The sequence below is a fragment of the Lacerta agilis genome, chromosome 17, assembly GCF_009819535.1.
Source record: "Lacerta agilis isolate rLacAgi1 chromosome 17, rLacAgi1.pri, whole genome shotgun sequence".
Taxonomy (NCBI): Eukaryota; Metazoa; Chordata; class Lepidosauria; order Squamata; family Lacertidae; genus Lacerta; species Lacerta agilis.
The window spans coordinates 35742394-35765143 of record NC_046328.1 but is presented as its reverse complement, the minus strand read 5'-3'; the positions used below and the strand labels follow the sequence as shown (position 1 = coordinate 35765143).

Sequence of the window (22750 nt, the reverse complement as noted above, 5' to 3'; positions counted from 1 at the left end):
AACAAGACACACCTTACGCATCCTTAGAAAAGAACAACTTGGCCTGACCCCGACCTCAACCCGCCAAGTCGCCTGGGGCTAATGCAGTAGTTCATAGCGACGCCAACCAATCAATGACACTGCCAGCCAAGCTGCAATTTCTCAAGGAAAAGTATTTTAATTACGGGCCTCCGCAGGGGATGCGGTGACCGTGAAAGAAAGGCTGGCCAGCGTGAAGGGGAGAAACTTGGCATCCCTCCAAGAATGCGTTTCCACAGATTTTCTGAGAAAGCGGGTTCTGTTCTCTCTGCCACTCAACCATGAAAAATTGCAAGATTTCGAGGGATGTTCAGAGAAGGCAGCGGGGAGGCTTTGATGTACGCCCTGGGCTGGTTCAGCTCTAGTAAACAAGGATTCCTTGCTTGATAAGATGAACTCAGTCTCCAAACTGTGGGGGCACCGATGCACCTTGGTGAAGACAAGGATCTTGAAATATAATGTGACCTTGAGGTGCCCCAAAAGCACGACACTTGTGAAATGATTCACCACCACCCCCGACAGCTTTTGCTGTTGTTTCTGTTTCTTGTGGATGTCCTGGCAAGTTGATGATGGGGGTCTCGCCTCTCCTTCAGAAGAGCTCTTCAGCATTTCTGACACGAGCTTCCTGGAGCTCGTGGAGCCTGCGCAGCACCTCGTGCGAATCCCGCTCGCCATATTGGTGGTTGTTGCGGCTACGGACGTTGATGGTGCGGTTGGACTTCTCCTTTCGGCCGACCACTAGAAGCAAAAACATAAGATTAAGAGGAGTCTGATGGATCAGGCCATGGCCCATCAATATCCAGAGTCCTGTTCTCACAGTGGCCAAATGCCCCCAAGAACCCAGTAACCTTGATAAGTCTGCCTCTGAACCTGGAACAGCCTGCTGTATTGGACCAAAGCAGCTCATTTAGTCCAGCATCCTGTTCTCATAGGCCACCCTGATGCTTGTGGTAAACCCGCAAACAGGACACAAGCACAAGATTAACACTCCCTTGCCTTTGTTGGGTTTTCTTGACAATGGTGTGGTCAATGGTGCTACTCAGTTGTATGTGTTTGTAATAATGATTTGCATGGCAGCACACCTATGAACTATTGACGTTTCAGCACATCTGTATCTTAACAATGTAACTAATTAGAGGTGGAGTTATGTGATGCAGCAATGTGATAGGCTAACTCGTTATTTTTAAAACTGTATTGAAGTTGACCAAATGATTTGTATTCTGCTGGGAGAGTGTGGAGTGGTAAGAAGGGTGTTTTTGCGACTTTTTGATTATTTCTTAAAATAACTAGAAGCAAAGATATTGCAGGCAAGTTTTTATTCCATCGTCCCAGCCGCTGCGCATGCTCAGTTGGTCCAGAAGGTCCAACAACTTTGTGTTTTCCAGCAACTGATATTCAGAAGCACTGCTGCTTCCAACTGTGGAGGCACAACATAGCCTCTCCATCATGGCTAGTAGCTATCAATAGGCTTCTCCTTCTCCTCCTCCTCCATGAATTTGCCTACTCCTACTCTGAAGCCATCCAAGTTGGTGGCCATCACTGCCTCCTGGAGAAGGGAGTTCCATAGTTTAAATAACACACTGCATGAAGAAGTACTTTCATTCTAAGCAGTACAGTGGAACCTTGAGTTGCGGACGTAATCTGTCCCAGAGGCACATCCGCAACTCGAAGCGTTCACACCCAGAAGCGCCATGTCTGTGGGCGGCGCTTCTGCGCATGTGGCGAAACCCAGAAGTAACCACTCTGGTACTTCCGGGTTGCCGCGGGACGCAACTTGAAAAGACAAAACCTGAATCGGACGCAACATGAGGTATGACTGTAGTAGAGAATCTAAGCAGTAGAGTAGAAACAGGAAGAGACAGGGGGATTTGGAGGAGACCACTTGGCTACATGGACTGCAAGCTTTCAGGGGACATAAAGCAGGGCTGCCCATACTCCCCATTGTTTCAAAAAATTGCCCCTACATTTTCAAGCGTATAGCCAACAGCGTAACAACTTGAAACTTGATTCTGAGCCCACTCCAGAGACTTCGCTTTTTCTTCACCCTTGTGGATTCTGCAGCTCTACAAGAAGTTCGGATCATGCATATAGCCCAAACTTTTAATCAACCTAAGACAGCGAGTGGGGGGCAAATGATCCAACTTGGTATAAAGTAGCTTCCTACGATAGGGAAGGGCTGTAGCTCAGCGCCAGAGCAGAAGATCCCGGGCTCATTCCCCAGCACCTCAATCTACGGCTGGGGAAAGACTCCCCCCTGCCTGAAACAACAGAGAGCCAGTCAGTGTAGACAATGCTGAGCTAGATGAGCCAATTTGGTCTGACTCCGGGTTAAGGAAGGCTATTTCCACTCGCTTTCGGAGATGCCAGCTCACCAAACTGGAAGTTGTACTGGGCCAGCTGGGCTTTTCGGATCTTGCGATTGAGGGTCAAGCTTTGGTCAGAATTGATGTCTGCCATGAATCCTGCCTGGTGGAAGAGCTGGTGGACCTGAAACACAAGGGAGAGTGCGTGAGAGAAGCGTCAAATAGTTAACCCAGCTGCAATCTGCTTGGAAGGAAGAGGTACCGTATTCTTCCATGTATAACACGCCCCCATATGTAAGAAGGCCCCTATTTTTTCGGACCGCAGCAAAAAAGTTGGGGAGGAAGGACTGCCCAAAGTTGTTGAGCTTTTTTGGGGGGGTCACCACCGCCAATCGCTCTGCTGACTGCCCGCAAATACAAATCTCACGCAGCACCACGGCCACCAATTGTCTGCATGCTCACCGCCAAAAGCTCACCTGTCCACTTGACGTAAATTGCATGCCAAATTGCCACAATCAATCGTCAGCAGGCCTTGCCACAGCAACCAATCACATGCCCAATCGGCGCTGCCAATCTCCTGCCCGCTGCTGCCACCCAGCGCCCGGACCCCCTCTGCTATCCATGTGTAAGGCGACCCACAATTTTTGCCTACTATTTCTAAGGAAAAATTGCCATTTCATACACAGAAAAATACTGTATTTGCTGTCCCCCACCCCACCCCAGCAGGTGATGGGGCCCTGATAGAAGACTACTCTGCCCATTCTTCACTTCCTTACTGGTAATCACAGACCCCAGTTCTATCCCTCCAGGGCAGCTACACTTTATAAAAATATATATTTGTGTACACTAAACCTTCTGTGGCAAAGCAATTCCAGGCCTTTCCATCTGCATGTCTTAAACCCTTTCATTGCATGAAACTTATTAACAGTATTTAACATCTGGCAAGGGGACATGGGGCGGTGGGGAGTGATTACAAGGAGGCCAAGCAATTAAATAGAAGTCCTGCCCACGATAGATGTGAGGGGGCGCTTTCTTGACCTCCTCTACATCTTGTTCCAGATTTCAGTGGAAGTTGCCACGGCACACGTTTCACACCATGAGGACTTGAGGATTTTTTTTTTTAATGCACTGAAATTCCCAACAAGCTGAATTGTGCACCTAATACTTTCCCCCTTCACTGTTTTCTTACATGATTTCACAGTGTATAATGCTTTGTGCATAACAAACAGGCAGGTCCACTCTGCAGACTGCTAGTTCTTCTTGTCTCTCACCTCGCAGGCATAGTCCTCCACGTCTGGGCCAACAGGGATCACCATAATTTGGAACGGGGACAGCCAGAAGGGCCTGCAACAAGAGCAGAAAGCAAAACACCCTCAAGTCAGCCTAATTCTCCCTTCCCCTCCCGCAGCTCCCACTTCCTGGGTGATCTACTGATTTATTAACTTTTATGGCTGACACTCAGCAGCTTTCGCAGCTCCACAAAAAACCACGGTTCTGATCCCTTGACTGCTTTTGCCCCCACACTACAGCATTTTCTGTTCACAATAAACCTCAGAGAGCGTATATACCTGTAGCTGGCTCCACAGGGCCAATGCCAGCTTAACACTTAAAAGTTGGACATTTCGATTGTTGATTTTTCTTTGACGGGTGGAAACACAGCAGCAAGGAGTGATCCGGCCTATTTATAAGAACGTAAGAAGAACCGGATGGATCAGGCCAATGGCCTTTCTAGACCAGCATCCTGTTCTCCAAGTAGCTAACCAGATGCCCCAACAGGAACCCCCAAGCAAGATTTGAGCCAAGGGCACTTTCCCCTTCTGCAGTTTCCAGTTTTCAAAATTATTACTGACTCCATCTGTGAGACACAGCATAGCCATCATGGCTGGTAGCCATCGATAGCCCTCTGCCTCTGTGAATGAATGTGTCTACTTCTTTTCTAAAGCCATCTGGGTTGGTGCCCTGTGGGAGGGAGTTCCATAGTTTAACTATGTGGTTCAATAAGACGGACTTTCTCTTGTGTCTTGAATCATCCAACTTCATTGGATGTCCACAGCTTCTAGCGTTGCACGAGAGGGAGATAAAACTTTTCCCTATCCAGTTTCCCCATGCCATAGATCGTTTTATGAACTTCATCTATATGTATTTGAACAGAAGGAAACATTTTCAAACAATGGCAGCCTCCACTTGCAGTTGCTTTCACCACCTTATCCTGCAGTATGGCGAGACCCAGCAAGGAAGATCGGTGGCACAGCCCCCCGGTCACTCACCACTTCCCACCGTAGTTCTCCGCCAGGACAGCCAGCATCCTCTCGACAGAGCCAAGGACTGCTCGGTGGATCATCACTGGTCTCTCCTCCACACCACTGTCTTTGCTGTATGGGACATGAGCACACAGAGTCGACACCTGAACTCTCAGGGCTGTGTACGCTCCAAGTTCCTGAAATCCTTTTGGGTGAAGCTAACCCTGGTTTCTGCCCCAACCCTGCAGCCCATGTTGAACGACGGAAATTAAGAAGGTAAGAAGAGCCCTGGTGGAACAGGCCAGTGGCCCATCTAGTCCGGCCTCTTGTTCTCGCTGTGGTCAACCATCAGATGCCTGTGGGAATCCCCACAAGCAGGACCTGAGCACAAGAGCTCTCTCTCCCCTCCCGTGGCTCCCAGCAACTGGGCTTCGGAAGCACTGCTGCCTGCAGGTGTGGACTGTGAGTGCATTGGCGTAATCTAGGCCAGGGGTGCAAGCTTAGCTCAGGTGGGCGCTGTAGCTTCCCTGTGGATTTGTGACGGAAGACAGGAGGTGGCACATGTTTAGGAATACAGGAAACTGCCATACCTTGAATCAGATCATTGGGGTCCGTCTACACTGACTGGCAGCAGCCTTCCAGGCAAGGGACATTCCCATCCCTTCCTGGAAATGCCGCTTGGAATTGAACCTGCATGCAAAGCATGTGATCCTACCACTAAATAATGCTAAGATTCCAGTCCTTGTGGTTCTGAATCAAGGGCTGGCTTAGGAAAGCTGCCTTATACCCAAGTCAAGATGCTTGGTCAGTATTTGCCTACATTGTCCGGCATCTGCTCTTCAGGGTTTTAGGCAGGGGATGTTTCCCAGCCTTAACTGGAGAGGTCAGCGGTCAAACCTGGGTCCTTTCGCATGCAGATTCTAGCAGCTATTCCTGACTTCCTGCTGGGAAGGTGAGCAAGGATCTCAACCTCTCCCCAAACCAAACCACAGCAGGTCTGGAACAAAAATTCATTTTGGGCTTTTTTGCTTTTGCCTGCTTGTGTTGTTACACCAGTTTTGTGGTTTAAAATTAAGACAAGACAATTGCTTTTTTTTAGATAGATAGATAGATAGACAGACAGACAGACAGATGATAGATAGAATACCAGTACTTTGAAGGGGACTTTGAAGGGGCCCAGTCTCCCCACCTAGATATTCCTTATTTCTAAGAGGGATCTTTGCCAAGATGCACAAAAAAGCTTGCCCAATAACAAGGTTACAGTCAGACCTCTGGCAGGCAAAACACTTCCCCGTTCTTCCAAGTCTGACACCCAGGGCTGGCACATAGCTGGTGCCACGCAGATTGCAGATTAGCTCCTGCAGCTGTAAACCAATCTCCAGAAAGCTGCAAAAACAAAGGCGCCTTCACATTCCTAGGCAGTTCCTCTTTCCCTGTCCTGTGGTCAGACAGGGGTTGGGTGGGGGAAGGACCAGTTGCGAAAGTCGGGTGTGAGGAAGCGAAGGGAGAGGGAGAGAGTTAGAAAAGGGAACCTTCCACTCAAAGAGACCTGAGGATGAGGCTCCTCTGACGGAATCATTGTGGAGATTTTGCGTTGGCTCTCTCAGAAGTTACGCACTCCGTGTCTGAGCTTCTTGCTCGACGTTAAATACTATGGCAATGTGCTGTGCTCTGTGTAGGGCTTTTTTTGGGGAGGGGGGGAGCGAAGGGTGCAAGCCCAGTGGTGGAGCATCTGCTTTGCATGCTAAGGCGCCAGGTTCATTCACACAAAACTTACTCCGTGTTTTGCTTGCAGAATCTGGCAGGTCTGGAAAGAAACTCAGGTGCATCTGGGTCTCTTCAGCCAAGAACTGAAAATGCAAGGGCCTGTAGCTCTGTGGCAGAAAGTCTGCTTTGCATGCAGAAGGTCCTAGGGTCAATTCCCAATGGCATCTCCAGGGACGGTGGGCAAAGACTCCTGTCTAGAGCAGGTGTGGGGAAAACTGTGGCTCACCAGACATTGCTGAACTACAACTCCCATCATCAGCATCCTCAGCCACTGGCCATGCTTGCTGGGGCTGATGGGAGTTGAAGTTCAACAACATCTTGAGGGCCAAAGGCTCCCCACCACCATCCTATAGAACAGGGGTTGGCAACGTTTTTTGAGGCCGGTCCGGTCCACTCCCCGGCAGACCTCTCGGTGGGCCGGAGCGTGCGCTCAAGCTATGACCAGCGCACTTCCGAGAGAAAAAAATGGCGCTGCGGGAAAAGAAAGCATGGAATCCCCATGCCAATCCACGGAACAGCCGTGGGCCAGTTCCAGGAAGTTCATGGACCAGAACTGGCCCATGGGCCTTAGGCTGCCAACCTCTGCTATAGAACCACTGATGATTAGTACAAGGCCACAACGGAAACCTGTGCCTCACCAGGTGTTACTGAGCTACAGTACCCATTATTTTTTTGTTTTAGTTTTAACTATTTATTTGTGTTTTTACCTTGTATTTTTACTGTGTAAGCCGCCCTGAGATCTTGTGATGAAGGGTGGTATAGAGATCTTAATAATGATAAGAATTCTAACCGGTAGCTACGCTGGCTGATTGGGAGTTGAGCGTCCTTTCATGCTGTTGAAAACCAGCCCTTTCCCCCCAGAACCTTGAGGACTGGGACCTTGCTTTATTTCTAAGGGAATAGCTATAGCTGAGCAGTTGAGCACCTGCTTTGCATGCAGAAGGTCCCAGGCAGGCAACTCCAGGTAGGGCTGTTCAAGGCACCCGACAGAAAACTCTGCCTGTCAGCCTAGACCAAGGATCGGGATAAATCCCAGCCAGTCAGGGATGGTGGGAATTGTAGTCTGGACAGCTACAGGTGTCCAGGGGAACCGAGAGGAAGATCTGAAGTTGCCTCCTACCCAGTCGGACCATTGGCCCATCTACACCAGTAGTGTCTGCACTCACTGACAGCAGTTCTCCAGGATTTTGGGAAAGGAGTCTGTCCCCTGCCCGACCTGGAGATGCCATTGGGGACTGAACATAGGACCTTTTGCATGCAAAGCAGATGCTCTCCCGCTGAACTATGGCCTTTCTCTTTAGACCATAATGGCCTGACATGGCAGGAGACAGCTTCCTCGGTTTCCAAAAGGTTTTCCTTTCGTTAAATCCCCGGCATGAAAGTCCGAAGGCAACCTGGGAATATTTAGGGGGCAGTAGGAGTGGAGCGCCAGGTACGTGAAGTCCCCTGGCTATCTATCTGGAGCAGAGCTCACCTTGCGTACGAGAGATCAAACCGGATGGGCATCTGGAAATCCAGCTGGATGGTGGCACATTGGTGGTGCCGGCCTAGGGCATCTTTGATCTGAATATCAACCTGGGAAAATGCACACACACAGAGAGAATGCTGTGAGGAACAGGACCCATTACGTGCCTCAACTAGCTTTGACCTGCAAGTGTTGTTGGGCGATGTTCAAAGAGGATCAGAAAAATCCACGGAGGATAAGGCTGTCAGTGGCTGCCAACCCTAATGGGCATGTTCTGCCTTGACTGTCGGAGGCAGGAGGCTTTCGGATGCCAGTCGCTGGGACTCAGAAGTGAGGGGAGTGGGCTATGTTCTCACTGTGAACACAAGCACATAAGAGGAGCCTTCTGGATCAGGCCAAAGTGGGCCCATTTGGTCCAGCATCCTGTTCTCACAGTCACCAACCAGATGCCCCAATGGGAACCTGCAAGCAGGATTCAGACACAAGAACACTCTTCCCTCCTGGAGTCTACAGCGACTGGCATTCAGAACCACTGCTGCCTCTATGACTATGGAAGCAGAGCAGAGCCATCAGGACTAGCAGCCATCCATGAATTTGTCCTGCCCTATTTTAAAACTGTCCAAGTTGGTGGCAATCGCTGCCCTATTTTAAAGCTGTCCAAGTTTGTGGCAATCGCTGGGAGAGAGTTCCACAGTTTTAACTCTGCACTGCACGGAGAAGGGCTTTATTCAAACTGCTCTGAATTTCGCAACATTCAGCTTCACTGGATGTCCACAAGCTCTAGTTAGGGAGAACCGGAGGCCTGGGTAGGTCCCCTTTGGCAGGATCCAGCTACCGGGCTCTTCCTACGGTTCAGGATTTCTGGCAGGCAGGGCCACCCACTGACCTTTGGCCCGTAGAAGGCGCCATCCCCAGGATTGAGCTCCCAAGGCTGTCCAAAGTCTCGGAGGCTTTTTTCCAGCAGCTGGAAGGTGAGAGAAAAAGGAGGAGTCAGGAAACTGAGCTTGCTTTCCACTTGGCAAGCACCTGCCATCTGGGTGGTCAGGTCACGGTAGCTTCTTTGAGTAGAAAAAGGACCTCAGGGTATGTTTGCCTAGCAAACAGGATGGAACAAATGATATTTTTAAAGGGGTGGGGGAGAAGCGTTTCGAGAACACACACAAAACTAATCCTTCCCATCACTGCAAGGGATAAAACTCGCATGAATATGGATTGAAACTATTTAAGCGCTTCTCAGGTTGATCAATTTTCAGGCAGGAAAAAAATTGGCTCTCCTAGGCAATGGCAGGGGGTCTCATTCTTACCTCCTCGGCCTGATCCCAAAGGTGAGGCTCCCCGAGGAATTTCTCGGGGCGGGTGGAGAGGTAGAAGCGCAAAGTGAATCCGAAAACCGAGTAGACAGCTTGAAGGAAGTCCAGGCAGCCTTGAATTTCTCCTTCCAGCTGAATTTGAGGGGTGGGGGAAGAGAGAAGAGAAGAGGTGATAATATCCTGTCCCTTCCTGGTTTGTCCCGGCATTCCCTCCTCCCCTTTAAAAGATGTTCCCGTTTTTGCCCATTTGGTCTCAGAACACTTTTATGTTTTATTTTTTTTACATTTTTTATTGATTCTCATCAAAACGTATACAAAAGTTTATACTAAACACAAATTCTATTTTTACAATATACGAGAATGAAAGAAACGTTTTAAAAATCCAATCAAAAAAAGAAACAGGAACAAAGAGGAGGAAGGTAGAAGAAAGAAGAGGAAAGAGAGAGAGAAAGAAACAAATGAAATCACAGAGCACTGTTTCAACAGAGACAGCTGAAGCCCTCGGTTCAGCCATGCAGGCATCTTGCCATCGCCCCATCCCTCACCTGATCCATGGCGCAGAAGATGTGAGCGTCATCCTGCTGGAACCGGCGCACACGCGTCAGCCCAGTCAGGGCTCCCGACGGCTCGTTTCTGTGCAGAACCCCAAAGTCAGCAAGGCGGAGAGGCAACTCCCTCCAGGATCGGGGCCGGTGGCCAAACATGAGGCTACGTGGGGAGGGAAGGGAGAGGAACTTGCTTCTACCTCTCAAGGCACATCAATGGAGCTGTAGGGGCAAGCTGAATATACACCCCCCCCAGGCCTCCACCCCTTCCCCCCACCCCAATAATTCATAACTAACCAGTGGCCAGGGCAGTTCATTGGCTTGAGGGCAAAGGTCTCATCTTCGACCCTGAAGGAGAACATGTGCTCAGCATAGTGCTGCCAGTGGCCAGATGCCTCCCACAGCTTCGCGTTGTAAATGTTGGGGGTGATCACCTCAGAGAAGCCGCGCTTGAGATACTCACTCTGGGAAAACCAAAAGGGAGGGGGATACCAGGGGTTGGGGGCAGAGAATTAAGTAAGAGATGGAGCATCAGTCCCAGCATGGCTAAAAGATATTTAAAATTAGTTTTCTTCACACACTAGCTCATTAAAAATAATAAATGTTTGTTTTTTTAATTCCTGACTTTTATAGCTCGCTACAATAGGCTGACTATGTGGTTCGTCTTTTAATAAAGTCTGCATAGGAAATTAGGTCATTTGCTTGCATCTCTTCGCTCACATATAATGGGCTGATGTGGCAAGAGTGGCAGAAACTGTCTTTTTCAAACTGGCCATCCTATTCTCCTGTCCAGGACACAGATTTTCTCCAATTGCTACCATACAAAATCCTGACTTGTGCTGTACAGGGAAGCATCTTCGTATTGTATATAAAAACAACGAACACTGGGTTCAAAGTCAACTTGAATTGCCATTCTACGGACTGTTTCTGATACTTAGCCAGGGAAGAATGAACTTAGATCGTCCGCCTCAAACTGTGTGGCATCAGAGACTATGTTCTCTTTGAACATAGTCACAGACAAGCAAACACTCCGATCTGGAACATTTGAGAAGCGATGGATCAGGAAGCAGAGCGCACCTTAATGAAGTCCATGAGAGTTGTGTAAATGTGCGCTCCTTTGGGGAGGAAGAAGCAGCTTCCTGGGCTCAGTTCATGGAAGAAGAAAAGCTCTTGATCCTGCAGGGGAACAAAGTCAGTCTGTGCGGCGTAATAGTTTAGAACAGGGGAATAAGATCCGAGAGACCAGGGTTCAAATCTTCACAAGGAGACCTTGGGCCCAGCCACTGTCTCTATGGCAGGCATAGGCAAACTCGTCCCTCCAGATGTTTTGGGACTACAACTCCCATCATCCCTAGCTAACAGGACCAGTGGTCAGGGATGATGGGAGTTGGTAGTCCCAAAACATCTGGAGGGACGAGTTTGCCTATGCCTGTTCTATGGCTTGCAGGAGTGCTGAGAGGATAAAAATGGGGGAGAACCATGTACAACCACCTTGAGCTACTCAGCAGGAAGGCAAAGCGAGATATATCAAGCCTTTATTTGTTATAATTGTGATGGTTATGGAGTGCAGCTGATGAAAACCCCAAAGTTGAAATTGTTAATTTGGGGTTCTCATCAGCTGTATGCCACAATCATCACAATTATAACAAAGAAAGGCTTGACATGTCTCGCTTTGCATGTCATGAGTCTTATCTCATATATTAGTTTCACCTTTTAAGTTGAATTACTGAAAGAAATGAACCTTTCCACAATATTCTATTTTTTCAAGTTTCACCTGTATTTTACAGGTGCTTGTTCATAAAGGAATGTGACCCCCCCCGGGCTAAAAAAGCCTCCCCCGCCCTTGGAGCCTGGGGAGAGAGGGAGGGAAGCATTTCCTTCCAGAGGTTATACCAGACCCAACAGGTCTTAATTCCACCTTGCCTATCCGCCGATGATCCCGCTGGGCAGCCTCCTCTTGAGCACGTTCCCATTCCGCGAGCTGCTTGGGGCTGGGGAAGGAGATGCCGTAGACACGCTGCAGGGACTCCTTGGAAGGGTCTCCGTGCCAGTAGGAGGAGGCGTTCTGCCAAGCCAAGAAAGGGGGTGGGGGGGGGGGAGGAATGACGAAAAAAATCAGCATCCAATATTGCCTGGTCCAGAAAGAAGCCCCTGGGGGATTCTGAACGTATGAAGGTTCAGGTCAGGGGAAAAGAAAGCCTTTCTTCACGCAGTGAAACTATGGAACTGGCTTCCACAGGAGGCAGTGATGGTGGCCAACTTAAGATGGCTTCGAAAGAGGATTTTAGGCAAATCCATGGATGGCTCTGCTCTGCCTACACTGCCAGAGGCAGCAATGCTTCTGAATATCAGTTGGTGGGATTTGCAAGTGTGGAAAGTGGCTCTTGTGCTCAAACCCTGCTTCCTGGTTTCCCTTGGGGGCATCTGTTTGGCCACTGTGAGAACAGGATGCTGGACTAGGTGGGCCCTTGGCTTGATTCAGCAGCCTCTGCTTAAGCTGTTACATTAGCGCAACTTTGGCATTTCTACCACCTGGGATATTATTGTTGTTGTTGTTGTTGTTGTTGTTGTTGTTGTTGTTTGTTGTTACTATTTAGACTTAATGGTCACTTGCTACCTAACAAGCCTCCAAGTGACTTAAAAACATTAATACAAAGGGGAGAATTATATGAAACATTAAAATGTTCATACAACAGCAACGCTTCATTAATACCCTTATCTTCGTTTTATTGAGTTGCAGCGTTTGGACCAGGCTCTTCAGCCAAAAAAAAAAAAAAAAAAAAAAAAAGAGGCTCCTGACGCTACTCCTGGGTGCCTGCACCCGGGACGTTAGCACCCACCTTCAGGAGCTTCAGTGCACGGATCTCCCCCGTATGCCGGACGTGCGGCCCCCGGCAGAGGTCGATGAAGGGCCCGCACCTGCAGACAGGAAAGAGGAGAGACGGTCAGTTTCGGGCCTTGATTATTCCTGATGCTTTGACTCCTCAGGTGGAGTACTTATGAAATTGCTTATATTTTTGTGTATTTTAACCTGCTTTAAGATGCCTTGAGGCTTTTGTTTTTTAAAAAATATGAACAGCTGTTTAAGAAATATAACTAAATAAACTAAATAAAAAATAACAGGAGCATTGACGCTGTGGCGATCGCAACAGTTCCGCTAAATGGCTAGGTGGCAATGTTGCTTACACAGATGTCCCTAAAGGGTTTTGCTACAATAAGAGGAGCCCATTGGCCACTGTGAGGACAGGATGCTGGGCCTGATCCAGCCCTCAGGCTCTTCCCAGGTTCTTACGACATACAACACATAAGAAATAAGATACGGGATGGAAATAAACTGATCTGTCCATCTCCACTGACAGGAATAGGCTCAGATTTGCACTAAAGATCAGGAGAGATGCACTTGTTTTCGCAAAGGCAACAACAATCACAGGTCAGCCATGGATGCCCAGAGTCAAGGGTTTCTCTCACCTGTACACGGTGGCAGTCGGAGATTTCACCTTTTCGCCGATAATCTGAAGTTTGAATTTGTTGTGCTGGAAGGGCAAAGAAAGAGCCAACAATTGTCAAGGAAGTTTTGCAATAGTTTGCTGCAAGAAAAAGGATGCTGGACTAGGTGGGCCACTGGCCTGATCCTGCCAGCTCCTCTGGTGTTCTATCCATCCCGCAACCGCACCACCGAAAATCCCACTTCCATGAACACTTTCCAAAAGAAGAAAATTAGTCTGAATGGCATGTAAAGCTGCTGGCATGTAGCTCAGTGGCAAAGCATGTACCCAGCATGCAAAAGTCCCTCGGTTGAATCCCCAGCATCTCCAGGTAAGGCTGGGAACACCCCCTGCCTGAAGCCCCTGGAAGAACCTCTGTTGGATCATCAGTCTGACTCATTAAATGGCAGCTTCCTCTAGTCCTATTTAAACTGGCCTATTAATCTTGGGTTCCATGATCACTGCAGATGGTGACAGCAGTCACGAAATCAGAAGACGCCTGCTTCTTGGGAGAAAAGCAATGACAAACCTAGACAGCATCTTAAAAAGCAAAGACATCACCTTGCCGACAAAGGTCCGTATAGTTAAAGCTATGGTTTTCCCAGTAGTAATGTACGGAAGTGAGAGCTGGACCATAAAGAAGGCTGATCGCCGTAGAATTGATGCTTTTGAATTATGGTGCTGGAGGAGACTCTTGAGAGTCCCGTGGACTGCAAGAAGATCAAACCTATCCATTCTCAAAGAAATCAGCCCTGAGTACTCACTAGAAGGACAGATCCTGAAGTTGAGGCTCCAGTACTTTGGCCACCTCATGAGAAGAGAAGAATCCCTAGAAAAGACCCTGATGTTGGGAAAGATGGAGGGCACAAGGAGAAGGGGACGACAGAGGATGAGATGGTTGGACAGTGTTCTTGAAGCTACTAACATGAGTTTGGCCAAACTGCGAGAGGCAGTGAAGGATAGGCGTGCCTGGCGTACTCTGGTCCATGGGGTCACGAAGAGTCGGACACGACTGAACGACTGAACAACAACAACAACAATTAATCAGAACCATGAGAACTGAAATCTGACTGTTTGAAACAACCCACACTACTAAATAGCCATTATTAGTTCCAAAACAGTATTCAAAACACAGCTCATCATTTCAATAAGAAGTGGGTCAAAAGAAAAAGCCTGCTTAAAAGCAAAACATGGGAGGGAGCAACACCTCTCCTTTGGGAGGAAGCCTCAGAAATGTGAGGCCATCACTGAAAAGGCCCTGTTCCTTGTGTTCAACAGCCTAGTTGGACCTTAACTGCAGATACTTAGACCTGGGCAGGTTCATTGAAAATACATAGGTGAAGGCTGTCTTTCAAGGCTCTCTCTGCTGTTGCATTAATGGTATCCTGCCATTAGACCTGAAGGCTCTGGGTTGTATTCTCTCTCTGCTAGTGCAAGGGCAGCACAACAAGCCGTGCCAGTGGAAACTAATTGCACAACAGATTAAACAATCTTATTGTTCACCACAAGTGACCAGCAACCTACTTACATGTTCTCTTGAGCAAAACACGTCAAGTATACAGCTAAGTGACTTTAACTTAGCACTGCATTGGATACGACCCCTCTAATCCTGGCAAGCACGGAAAATTTTGCAAATGCAACACTCTGGATAAACCAGTCAAATGGATCTGTGTATTTAGAAGGCTATACCTGACTGTGAGTTTGCACCTATGTTCCCGTATCCAAGAGGGATATGCAAGAGGAACCCTGCACTTTTTCTAAAAATTGGCCACCAAGCCCAGCCTTTCCCCCATGCCTTCTGGTGCCTTCCAGATCTTTTGGACTACAGCTCTCCCCAGTGACATACTAGCACAGCAGTGTTGGCTAAGAATGATGGGAGCTGTAGGGTATGAGCCCAAAATATCTGTAGGGTGTGAGCCCAGGGAAGGCTGAACTAGGCCATCGTTCTGTTTCCCCACGAAAGCCCCAACAAATTATTCTGGGAGGCCCCAAAAGAGAGGGTGGAAGGCAGGTGCTTATGTCTCCAACAACTGGGATAGACAGCCTCTGAACATGGAGGTTCAGTTGACGAATAGCCACTGACAGGCAGCTCTTCTCTTCCTCCAGAAACTGGCTTAATGCTCTCTAAAAAAGCTACACTAAAGCCTCTGGTTCATTGGCGCATCCTGTGGCAGCAGATGCCACAAACTGCAGTCAACTTCCAGGAATTGCAGACAGCTTTGCACCTGTTTCAGAAACCAGGCCATCAAAACAAAAACAGATGGAAAAGCTCGAAGAACCGGTTGCCAGCCATTTTAGTAATTTTCACAGCCACAACATTTTCAGGAGTGGAAATTCCAGTAGGATAGGAAAGCAAAGGGAAGACTGCCCCACGGCGCCTTGAAACTAAGGTGTGGAACATCTGTGGCAGCTCAGATGTTGCTGCAAGATTCCACCATAGTCAGTGGTCAAGGATGACAACAAGAGTTCCAATCCATGAACATCAGGGAGCACCAGATCTCAAAGTAGAAATGGACTAGCAATACAATAACTTCTGGACAACTATGGCCTTAGCTCAGGGGACAAATATGTCACATTTTACCTAAGCATTAAACTATTATTCTTGTCCTTCTTGTGCTCCTAACATAGTGCTTGTCCAAAAGATGCAAAATCCAGTTATGTCTCTGGCAAGACAGAGGCCCTGGCATTTAACTAAATAATTCTAAGCTTCTTTTTATTTCATCTTTCTACGAAATGACGGAGAGCTCTTCTGATATTCTGTGGAGTTTGCACCTTAAAGAGCTCCATCAGATCCTCTCGAGACACTTCCAGCCGTTCAAAGGGATGGTTCTTGGCGATTATCCCCTTGCAGATTTCCTCCAGGACCGGCAGGTCTTTACTGGACACAGTCCTGTGAAGAAGAAGAAGAAGAAGAAGAAGAAGAAGGGGGGGAAATTGAAAAGCTCTTGACAGGAAACATGGAGACATCAACAGATAATGTCAAGCAATTATAGGCAGCCATGCAGAACCAAAATGACAAAGAGGGTCATAAAAGCTCTGATCTTCAAAGTTTTGATACCTAACCAACAGACAGAAAGATAAACCCTTGATTTGGACCAGCCAGTTTTGTGGGCCAGACAGCCTTTGTCCCTGGATAGGACATGTTGTGGGCCGCTCCTGATCAAGTTTATTTACTTCCCTGCTTGTTTGATCTTAGGAACTTTGGAGATTAAGGCTCTGCTATCCTGTCTGCCATTTTCTGACACTCACAAAGCCACCCCCCCCCCCAACCTTCAACCAGCAAGCCTTGCAAGTCTTCTGCCTAAGTCAAACTTTATGACGATTTGGAGATTAAATAATCAGGGGATTTGGAAAGAAGTTTTTCTCAGTCCGTACAAGAAAAGTCATTGCTTGACCAGTGGCGACATCTAGTGGACAGTAAAGGTGTAACATGCGCACCACGGGATTGAGGAAGTCCTACAGGCCAGTTCATTTGTGCAAGGCAAAAAGTGTGTGTGCGCACGAGCACACAAACCACTTTCAGAAGATTCTTTTCACATTCAATATCTCATGCACCACATGCCTATTCTGCCTCTCTTTTTTCAACACCAAAATCTCAGAAGCAATTAACACATTAAGAGGAGCGTGTGAAGCTGCCATATACAGTGGTACCTTGGTTCTCAAACACCTTGGAACCCAAACACTGCAAACCTGGAAGTGTGTGTTCTGGTTTGCGAACTTTTTTTGGAAGTGTTTTGAGTGTTACGCTTCCAATTTGAGTGTCACACTTCCGTTTTGAGGTCTGTCTGTTTTTGCTATTTATTTTGCGTTTCTGTTTTTGCCGCTCTTTTCGTTTTGTTTTTGTGACTGTGTGGAACCCAGTTCAGCTACTGATTGATTGATTGTGTGACTGCAGTTAATTGTTTATTGCTTTCATTTTATGGCTCAATGCTCTCGTTCGATAGTAAGATTCATGTTAAATTGCTGATTTAGGGGTTGTTTTTAAAAGTCTGGAACGGATTAATTGTGTGTGTTTTGTGGTTGTGGTGTTTCGTTACATCGCACCTGCTTCCCTTTGGGGGGTGGGGTGGAAGGAAGCAAGCGAATATATAAAATAAGAAAATGATTTCTCCCGCCAAAGGGCTGACCTGGGGTGCAATGGAACAGAGTACGCTCCTTGGGGAAAATAGGCAGAAGTCAGCCTAACCCAGAGCTAGATGCAACAATGGCCTGACTTGGTATAAGCCACCTTCCTGGGTCCCCATTTAAATCATCCCTTTATTCAGAAACATGAAGACTGGAATCTTAATTTTATTGCTTAGAGCCAGGGCTGCAGCTCAGTGGGAGATTACCCACTGTGCATGCAGAAGGCTCCAGGTTCAGTCTCTGATCGAGCTGGGAAGGACTGGAAGCACCGGAGACACATTGCTGCCAGTCAGTGTCAACAGCATTGTGCTAGATGCACGCTCATGATCTGATTCGGTACAGTGGGACCTTGGTTCTCAAACTTAATCCGTTCCAAAACCAAAGTGTTCTAAAACCAAGGCGCGCTTTCCCATAGAAAGTAATGCAAAACAGTGATTGGCAGTATCTCTCCAGAGTTTCAGGCACAGGAAATTCCCTGCCCTACCTGGAGAAACCATTCAGGCCCCTCTGCAGGCCAAGCAAGGGCTCTACTACTGAGCCATGTGTCCCTTTCACTTGAGAGAGGGAATCCAGGGCCTCTCCAGCGGCTCAGTCGAGAGACCAGGGACTTTAACTTCCAACTCTCTTTACATTCCAGCCAGCTGTTACAAGAACTCTGTACCCTGAAGAACTACAGCCTGCATCTGCTGTTTTCCTCTCCTCTCCTCTCCTCTCCATCCCCTTTTCCTTTTCTATCGCATCATTTCAACCACACTCCCCACCATCGTCCTTCCAACTTACCTTTCCTCATCCAAATACATGTCGTAGAAGAAGCCATTTTCAGTGCTGGGTCCGTGACACAGGGAGGCACCGTAGAAATGCTCGGCGGCACCTCCTAGAACGTGGGCACTGGAGTGCCAGAAAAGCTGGCAAAGAGAAATTTGGGGAGAGGTCTAGTTAGGTACGCTGGAACTCTGGGCTCCTTCCCAAGACAGCAACACTGCCCCCCTCCCCATTTGCAGAGGCAACCTGAGGACAATGGTCAAAACAAACCAAGGGAGAATATTATTATAAGAACATCAAAAGAGACTAGTTGCTGGATCAGGCCAAAGGTGGCCAACCTAGCCCAGCATCCTGTCCTCGCAGTGGCCAACCAGATGCTGCAATGGGAAGCTTGCAAGCAGGACCTGAGTGCAACAGCCACGCCACCCTCTCACCACTTGTGATTCTCAGCAACTGGTATTGTTCAGAGGCATTTACTGTCTCTGACGGTAGAGGAAGAACACTCCTTGACGCTGGTAGTCATTGACAGTCTCCTTCTCCTCCCTGAATCAGCCTGATCCTCTTTCAAACCTAAGTTGTTGGCCATCATTATGTCTCATGGGAACGAATCCCAGAATTTATCTGTGCTCTGTGTGAGGAAGTCCTTCCTCTTCTCTGTCCCGAATCTTCCAACCACCATGCAAAGAGCTAGGAAGAAGTCCAATATAATTCTGAAAGGATGACACCCCCAGGAGCCTGAGGAAGGAGGGCTGGAGTTCTGGTATCTGGAAGCGGAGCAGAGCCCTTTTCCGTGCTTGCTTGCTAAACTCCGGTCAAGATCGAGCAGCTTCAAGATCGAGCACAAGCGAAACTCCTCTGGGTACTCACCGCCTGCCCATCCCGAGATTCGAAATCCACGAACTCCAAGCTGGCATCGCCCTCCAGCGGGCGATCCAGGTCATGTAGGCTCCCATTCACCCGTGCCACCACGGCACCCTGGGCCAGACTCCGGCTGCAAGAGCAGTGGGAGGTTACGACACATCTGACTGGTAACTTCCTTGCAACCACGAGGAGAAATGGACCAGATATTTATTTTTATTTATTTTAGGTACTTCTCCACTGCTTGATATTAAGAATCTCTAAGCGGTGTAGAAACATATTATTATTTTTAAGGTATGAAGATTGCCCCCAAAAGACAGAAGCTGGAAGCTGCCTTGTAGCGAGCCAGACTATCTGTCCACCTAGTTCAGTACTGCTCACACTGAATGGCAGAGGTTCTCTAGAATCCCACAGGGGGGCTCTTTTCCCAGCCCTGCCAGGAGATGCCACTGGGGATAGAACCGGGACCTGTCTGCATGCAAAGCAGATGCTCTATCCCTGAGCTACGGCCCTTCCAGTGAATCACAAGGTTTCAGATTCTGAGTTAAAGAAGAGCTTGCTAAGCCTTAAGAACGACAAAGGGGCTGAACCTCCAGGTGCTGCTGAACTACAACTCCCATCAACTCAGGAGGAACCCCTGGGCATCTCAAAAAAAACTTCAAATATTACTCATCTCCTAGGGATATGTTTTTACAAGTGAAGGACAGGGTTTCATTTTTTTTGAGTCGCACATCTCTGTTCATATCTCAGAGCTGCCAACCCTTTGCCCAAAATATTTCGCTTTTTTAAAAAAAAGTGTTCAAGAGGAAGCACATTTGAAGAAAGCACATAGTGAACATCTAACACACGCACCTTATCTGCAGCGCCACTTGATACGGCGTGGTCATCCAGGCCTCCCCGTTTATTTCACTGCCACCTGGTATGGAAATCCGGATCGGCCGGCTGTTTTTGTGGCTCCGCTCGGCGCATCGTTCAGCCGCAGCAGCTTTTAGCTTCTCGTAAAACACCAGGCGCTCAGAGATGTGGGAAGGAAGGGCACCTGCCTACAGCAGAAGACATATGACAGAGTAAATCACTGTGAATTCTGTCCTTGCCTTAGGGAAACGGCCACTTTCAAAATGCAGAACGACTGACGACCCACGTTAAAACAGAAGATGGCCAGCAAATCTAGCAATGTAATATTTGTTACAAGACTGAAAAAAACACTCCAGGTACTACAGCCAACATAGTTCTGTTGAGGGGAAAGTGAAGAAGAGTTACATGGTTTGTGGGGAAATGGTACTGTTTGCCAAGAACGATGGAAATGGGGAAGCAAGGCCTTGGAGCAGTTTTCTCCTCAAAACCGGTGGCAGATAAATCTGGAGGCAGCAGGCTCCCTTTTACACCAGTTAGGAGTGTCAGTGTGACAGCTGCCAACCCAAGGAGAAACTGATATACAGACCCCTGCCCTGTCTCTCCAAGAACAGGTTTCAAGTGGGGTGCCCAGAACGGCAATTCAGTGCTGTCAGACACTTGAGGGCAAACATCAGATGCTCCCAAGACAGAGGAAAAATAAACAGCACCTACTGATGGGAGCTTGACTTCAAAGGATGCACAACTTGCACAGAGATGCCACAGGAGTGCATTTGGTACCTAGTCGTTTCATTTAGCAAGCCCCAATTGGGTGTGTTGCAAATGTATGGGAGCACCATCATAAAGCAATAACCTTCAAGGTTTGGGGTGGGGAGACTGGATGATCAGCTCCAAAGGTTGTCAAGGGAAGAAAGTACTGTTTTATCTGGAGCGACGCTGGACACCAGGGATTGCCTGACAACCACGCTTCTTCATTCCCAGCGGTAGGGGGAATTGCCGCAGTTGCACTCTGTGCATGTTCAGAGATGCTTTATTATGTTGTATCACTTTGCAAAGTGTTTTCTCTACGCAGCAGTGTCCTGAAAGCAACGTTAAGGAACAGCCAGGTTCAGGCCAGATGGTCTTGCGTTTGTTATTCACATAAATCTGAAAGTGCCAGTGCTTTGAAGGACCTGCTACAACCGGCAAAAATCTGGCTCTACTCCTGGGGCGGATGGAAGGCCTCACCCGTTTAAAGCCTGCCTGCTGGACAGAAAAACAACCACAGCACAGGACCTCTCAAGACGAGAGACTGCAGCTTTAGAAGTTAAGGGGCAGCGAGAAAAATAGGATTCCAAAAAGAGGAGGCCGAGAAAAGGAGGGATTCGAAACATAAATAAATTTAAATTAGAAGACTATCAACAGACCCTGTACAGCCTGCAGAGATGGCTCTTCCCAGCCCAGATCTTCCTCCAAGGCCAGAGGACCTTCATCTTTTAGGAAACCCGTGTCAAGTCGTCAGTTCCCACGTGAGAAACTGCCGGGGTCCCTCAGGCCAGTTGCACCCTCTGCAAAAGCCGCTCCAGCATCCCTCTCCACCTTGCAAACTGCGAACCGGGAGCAGCAGCCGCCTGCGTGGGACTCTGCGCGCGCTGATTGGCCGCCTCTGCAAAGAGGAAGAGAACGCGGATTGGTAGTCTAGCTGGCCAATAGGCTTCCTCCCCCTGGAAGGAGTTTCCTTCCCCCTCCCCTCCTGAAACAAGGACTCGAGTATATGAAGTTCCGCCCACCTTTCCTTTTTTTCCACCCCCCGGATCGGCGCGACAAGCAAGACGGGGAAATGAAATTCTGCAGCCACCGATTCTCCTGCATACTAAGAAGGGCTTCTTGGATCGCAGGCTGGCACGCGAGGTTGCCAGCTGACCAGAAACTGTTATGTTCTCTTGTGCCTTTTGCCGGCAGCCTTTGTGTAGGGTACAAAGGGGGGAAAGGCTCCCCTCACTGCATGCAGGTGATAAGCACGCTTTAACCATGCTGAGCGACGTCTGTCAAGCTCCACAGCTGCAGCGGCCAGTTGAAAAGTTGGCAACCCAGTAGGCACGGCCCTAGTGTGCAGGGAACGCTTAGGGGCAAAACACAGCCTTGCTGCAAAGGAATTTTGTGGCCATACAGTGAAGAGAACTGCATTTTGCAATTAAAACCAAAACATAACCAGCCAACTTCTACGTAACAGGCATAAAGCATGCAGCTTTCAGCCTGGTAGGTAGTTTGTTAAAAGCTGTATTGGTTGGATTTCCACCTTCCTTACAGTGCTCAAAGGTGTCTAAAAATGCCTTTATTTATTTAAAACACCTGTAGCATAATCAGTGTTCTAAATAAAGTAATTTTTTTTCTATGTCTCATTTAAGTACTGTAGGAGGTGGAAATTCAACAGGTGCAGCTTCTAACACTGCCTATCCATGATAGGGAAAGAGACAAGCTTTGAATTGTGCCCAACTGAATTCTACTCAAAGTAGACACATTGAAAACAACGGACCTAAACCATGTCCATTTGTTTCAGTGGGCTCAATCAAGAGTATGACTAACACTACATACGAACCCTTTGCATGTTAGGCTGCTGATTCAAGGGCCCAGGGGTTCCTGACAGGAGAAAGGTCATGACCCCATATCCCCCTAGCAGCTCCATAAAATCCTATAAACCAGATTATCAGTGTGCACATACAAAAGGCAGAAAAGGCTTTTTTAAGCATTACAATCACATGTTAGAAAGTAAACATCCAAATATGAATTGTATCCCAATGTCTTTTGAATGAGCAATTCATAGAATGCGCAGGATCTGGCCAAGGACACCCTCTTAAATTCCACTAACTTTTTCCCAGTAGGAGAGTTAAAATGCATATCCTTGAATCCCTTCTACTGGAATCAATGTGGTACTGTATAAAAGTGCTGGCCCAAGACATTTTGGCACCTGAGATGAACCATAAGATGGTGCTCCTCCCCTCCCTGAATTGTAAAGATCTACATTGCAATCTGCTGCCCCT

At 48.1% G+C, this 22750-nt stretch overlaps 1 protein-coding gene across 1 annotated transcript; it reads right to left on the bottom strand.

Annotated features, from left to right (window-relative positions):
* Positions 1 to 132: 132 nt before the first annotated feature.
* On the bottom strand, positions 133 to 21344 carry TARS2 (threonyl-tRNA synthetase 2, mitochondrial). The gene is made up of 18 exons (XM_033135955.1): positions 21137 to 21344; positions 19731 to 19921; positions 18888 to 19011; positions 18039 to 18163; positions 15906 to 16023; positions 13117 to 13181; positions 12489 to 12567; positions 11567 to 11713; positions 10726 to 10824; positions 9946 to 10112; positions 9649 to 9811; positions 9098 to 9235; positions 8680 to 8757; positions 7803 to 7903; positions 4589 to 4693; positions 3593 to 3665; positions 2391 to 2505; positions 133 to 756 (listed from the first exon to the last, which is right to left on the bottom strand). The coding sequence occupies exons 1-18, from the start codon at positions 21200 to 21202 to the stop codon at positions 608 to 610; spliced, it is 2103 nt and encodes a 700-aa protein (XP_032991846.1). The 5' UTR covers positions 21203 to 21344; the 3' UTR covers positions 133 to 607.
* Positions 21345 to 22750: the final 1406 nt, after the last annotated feature.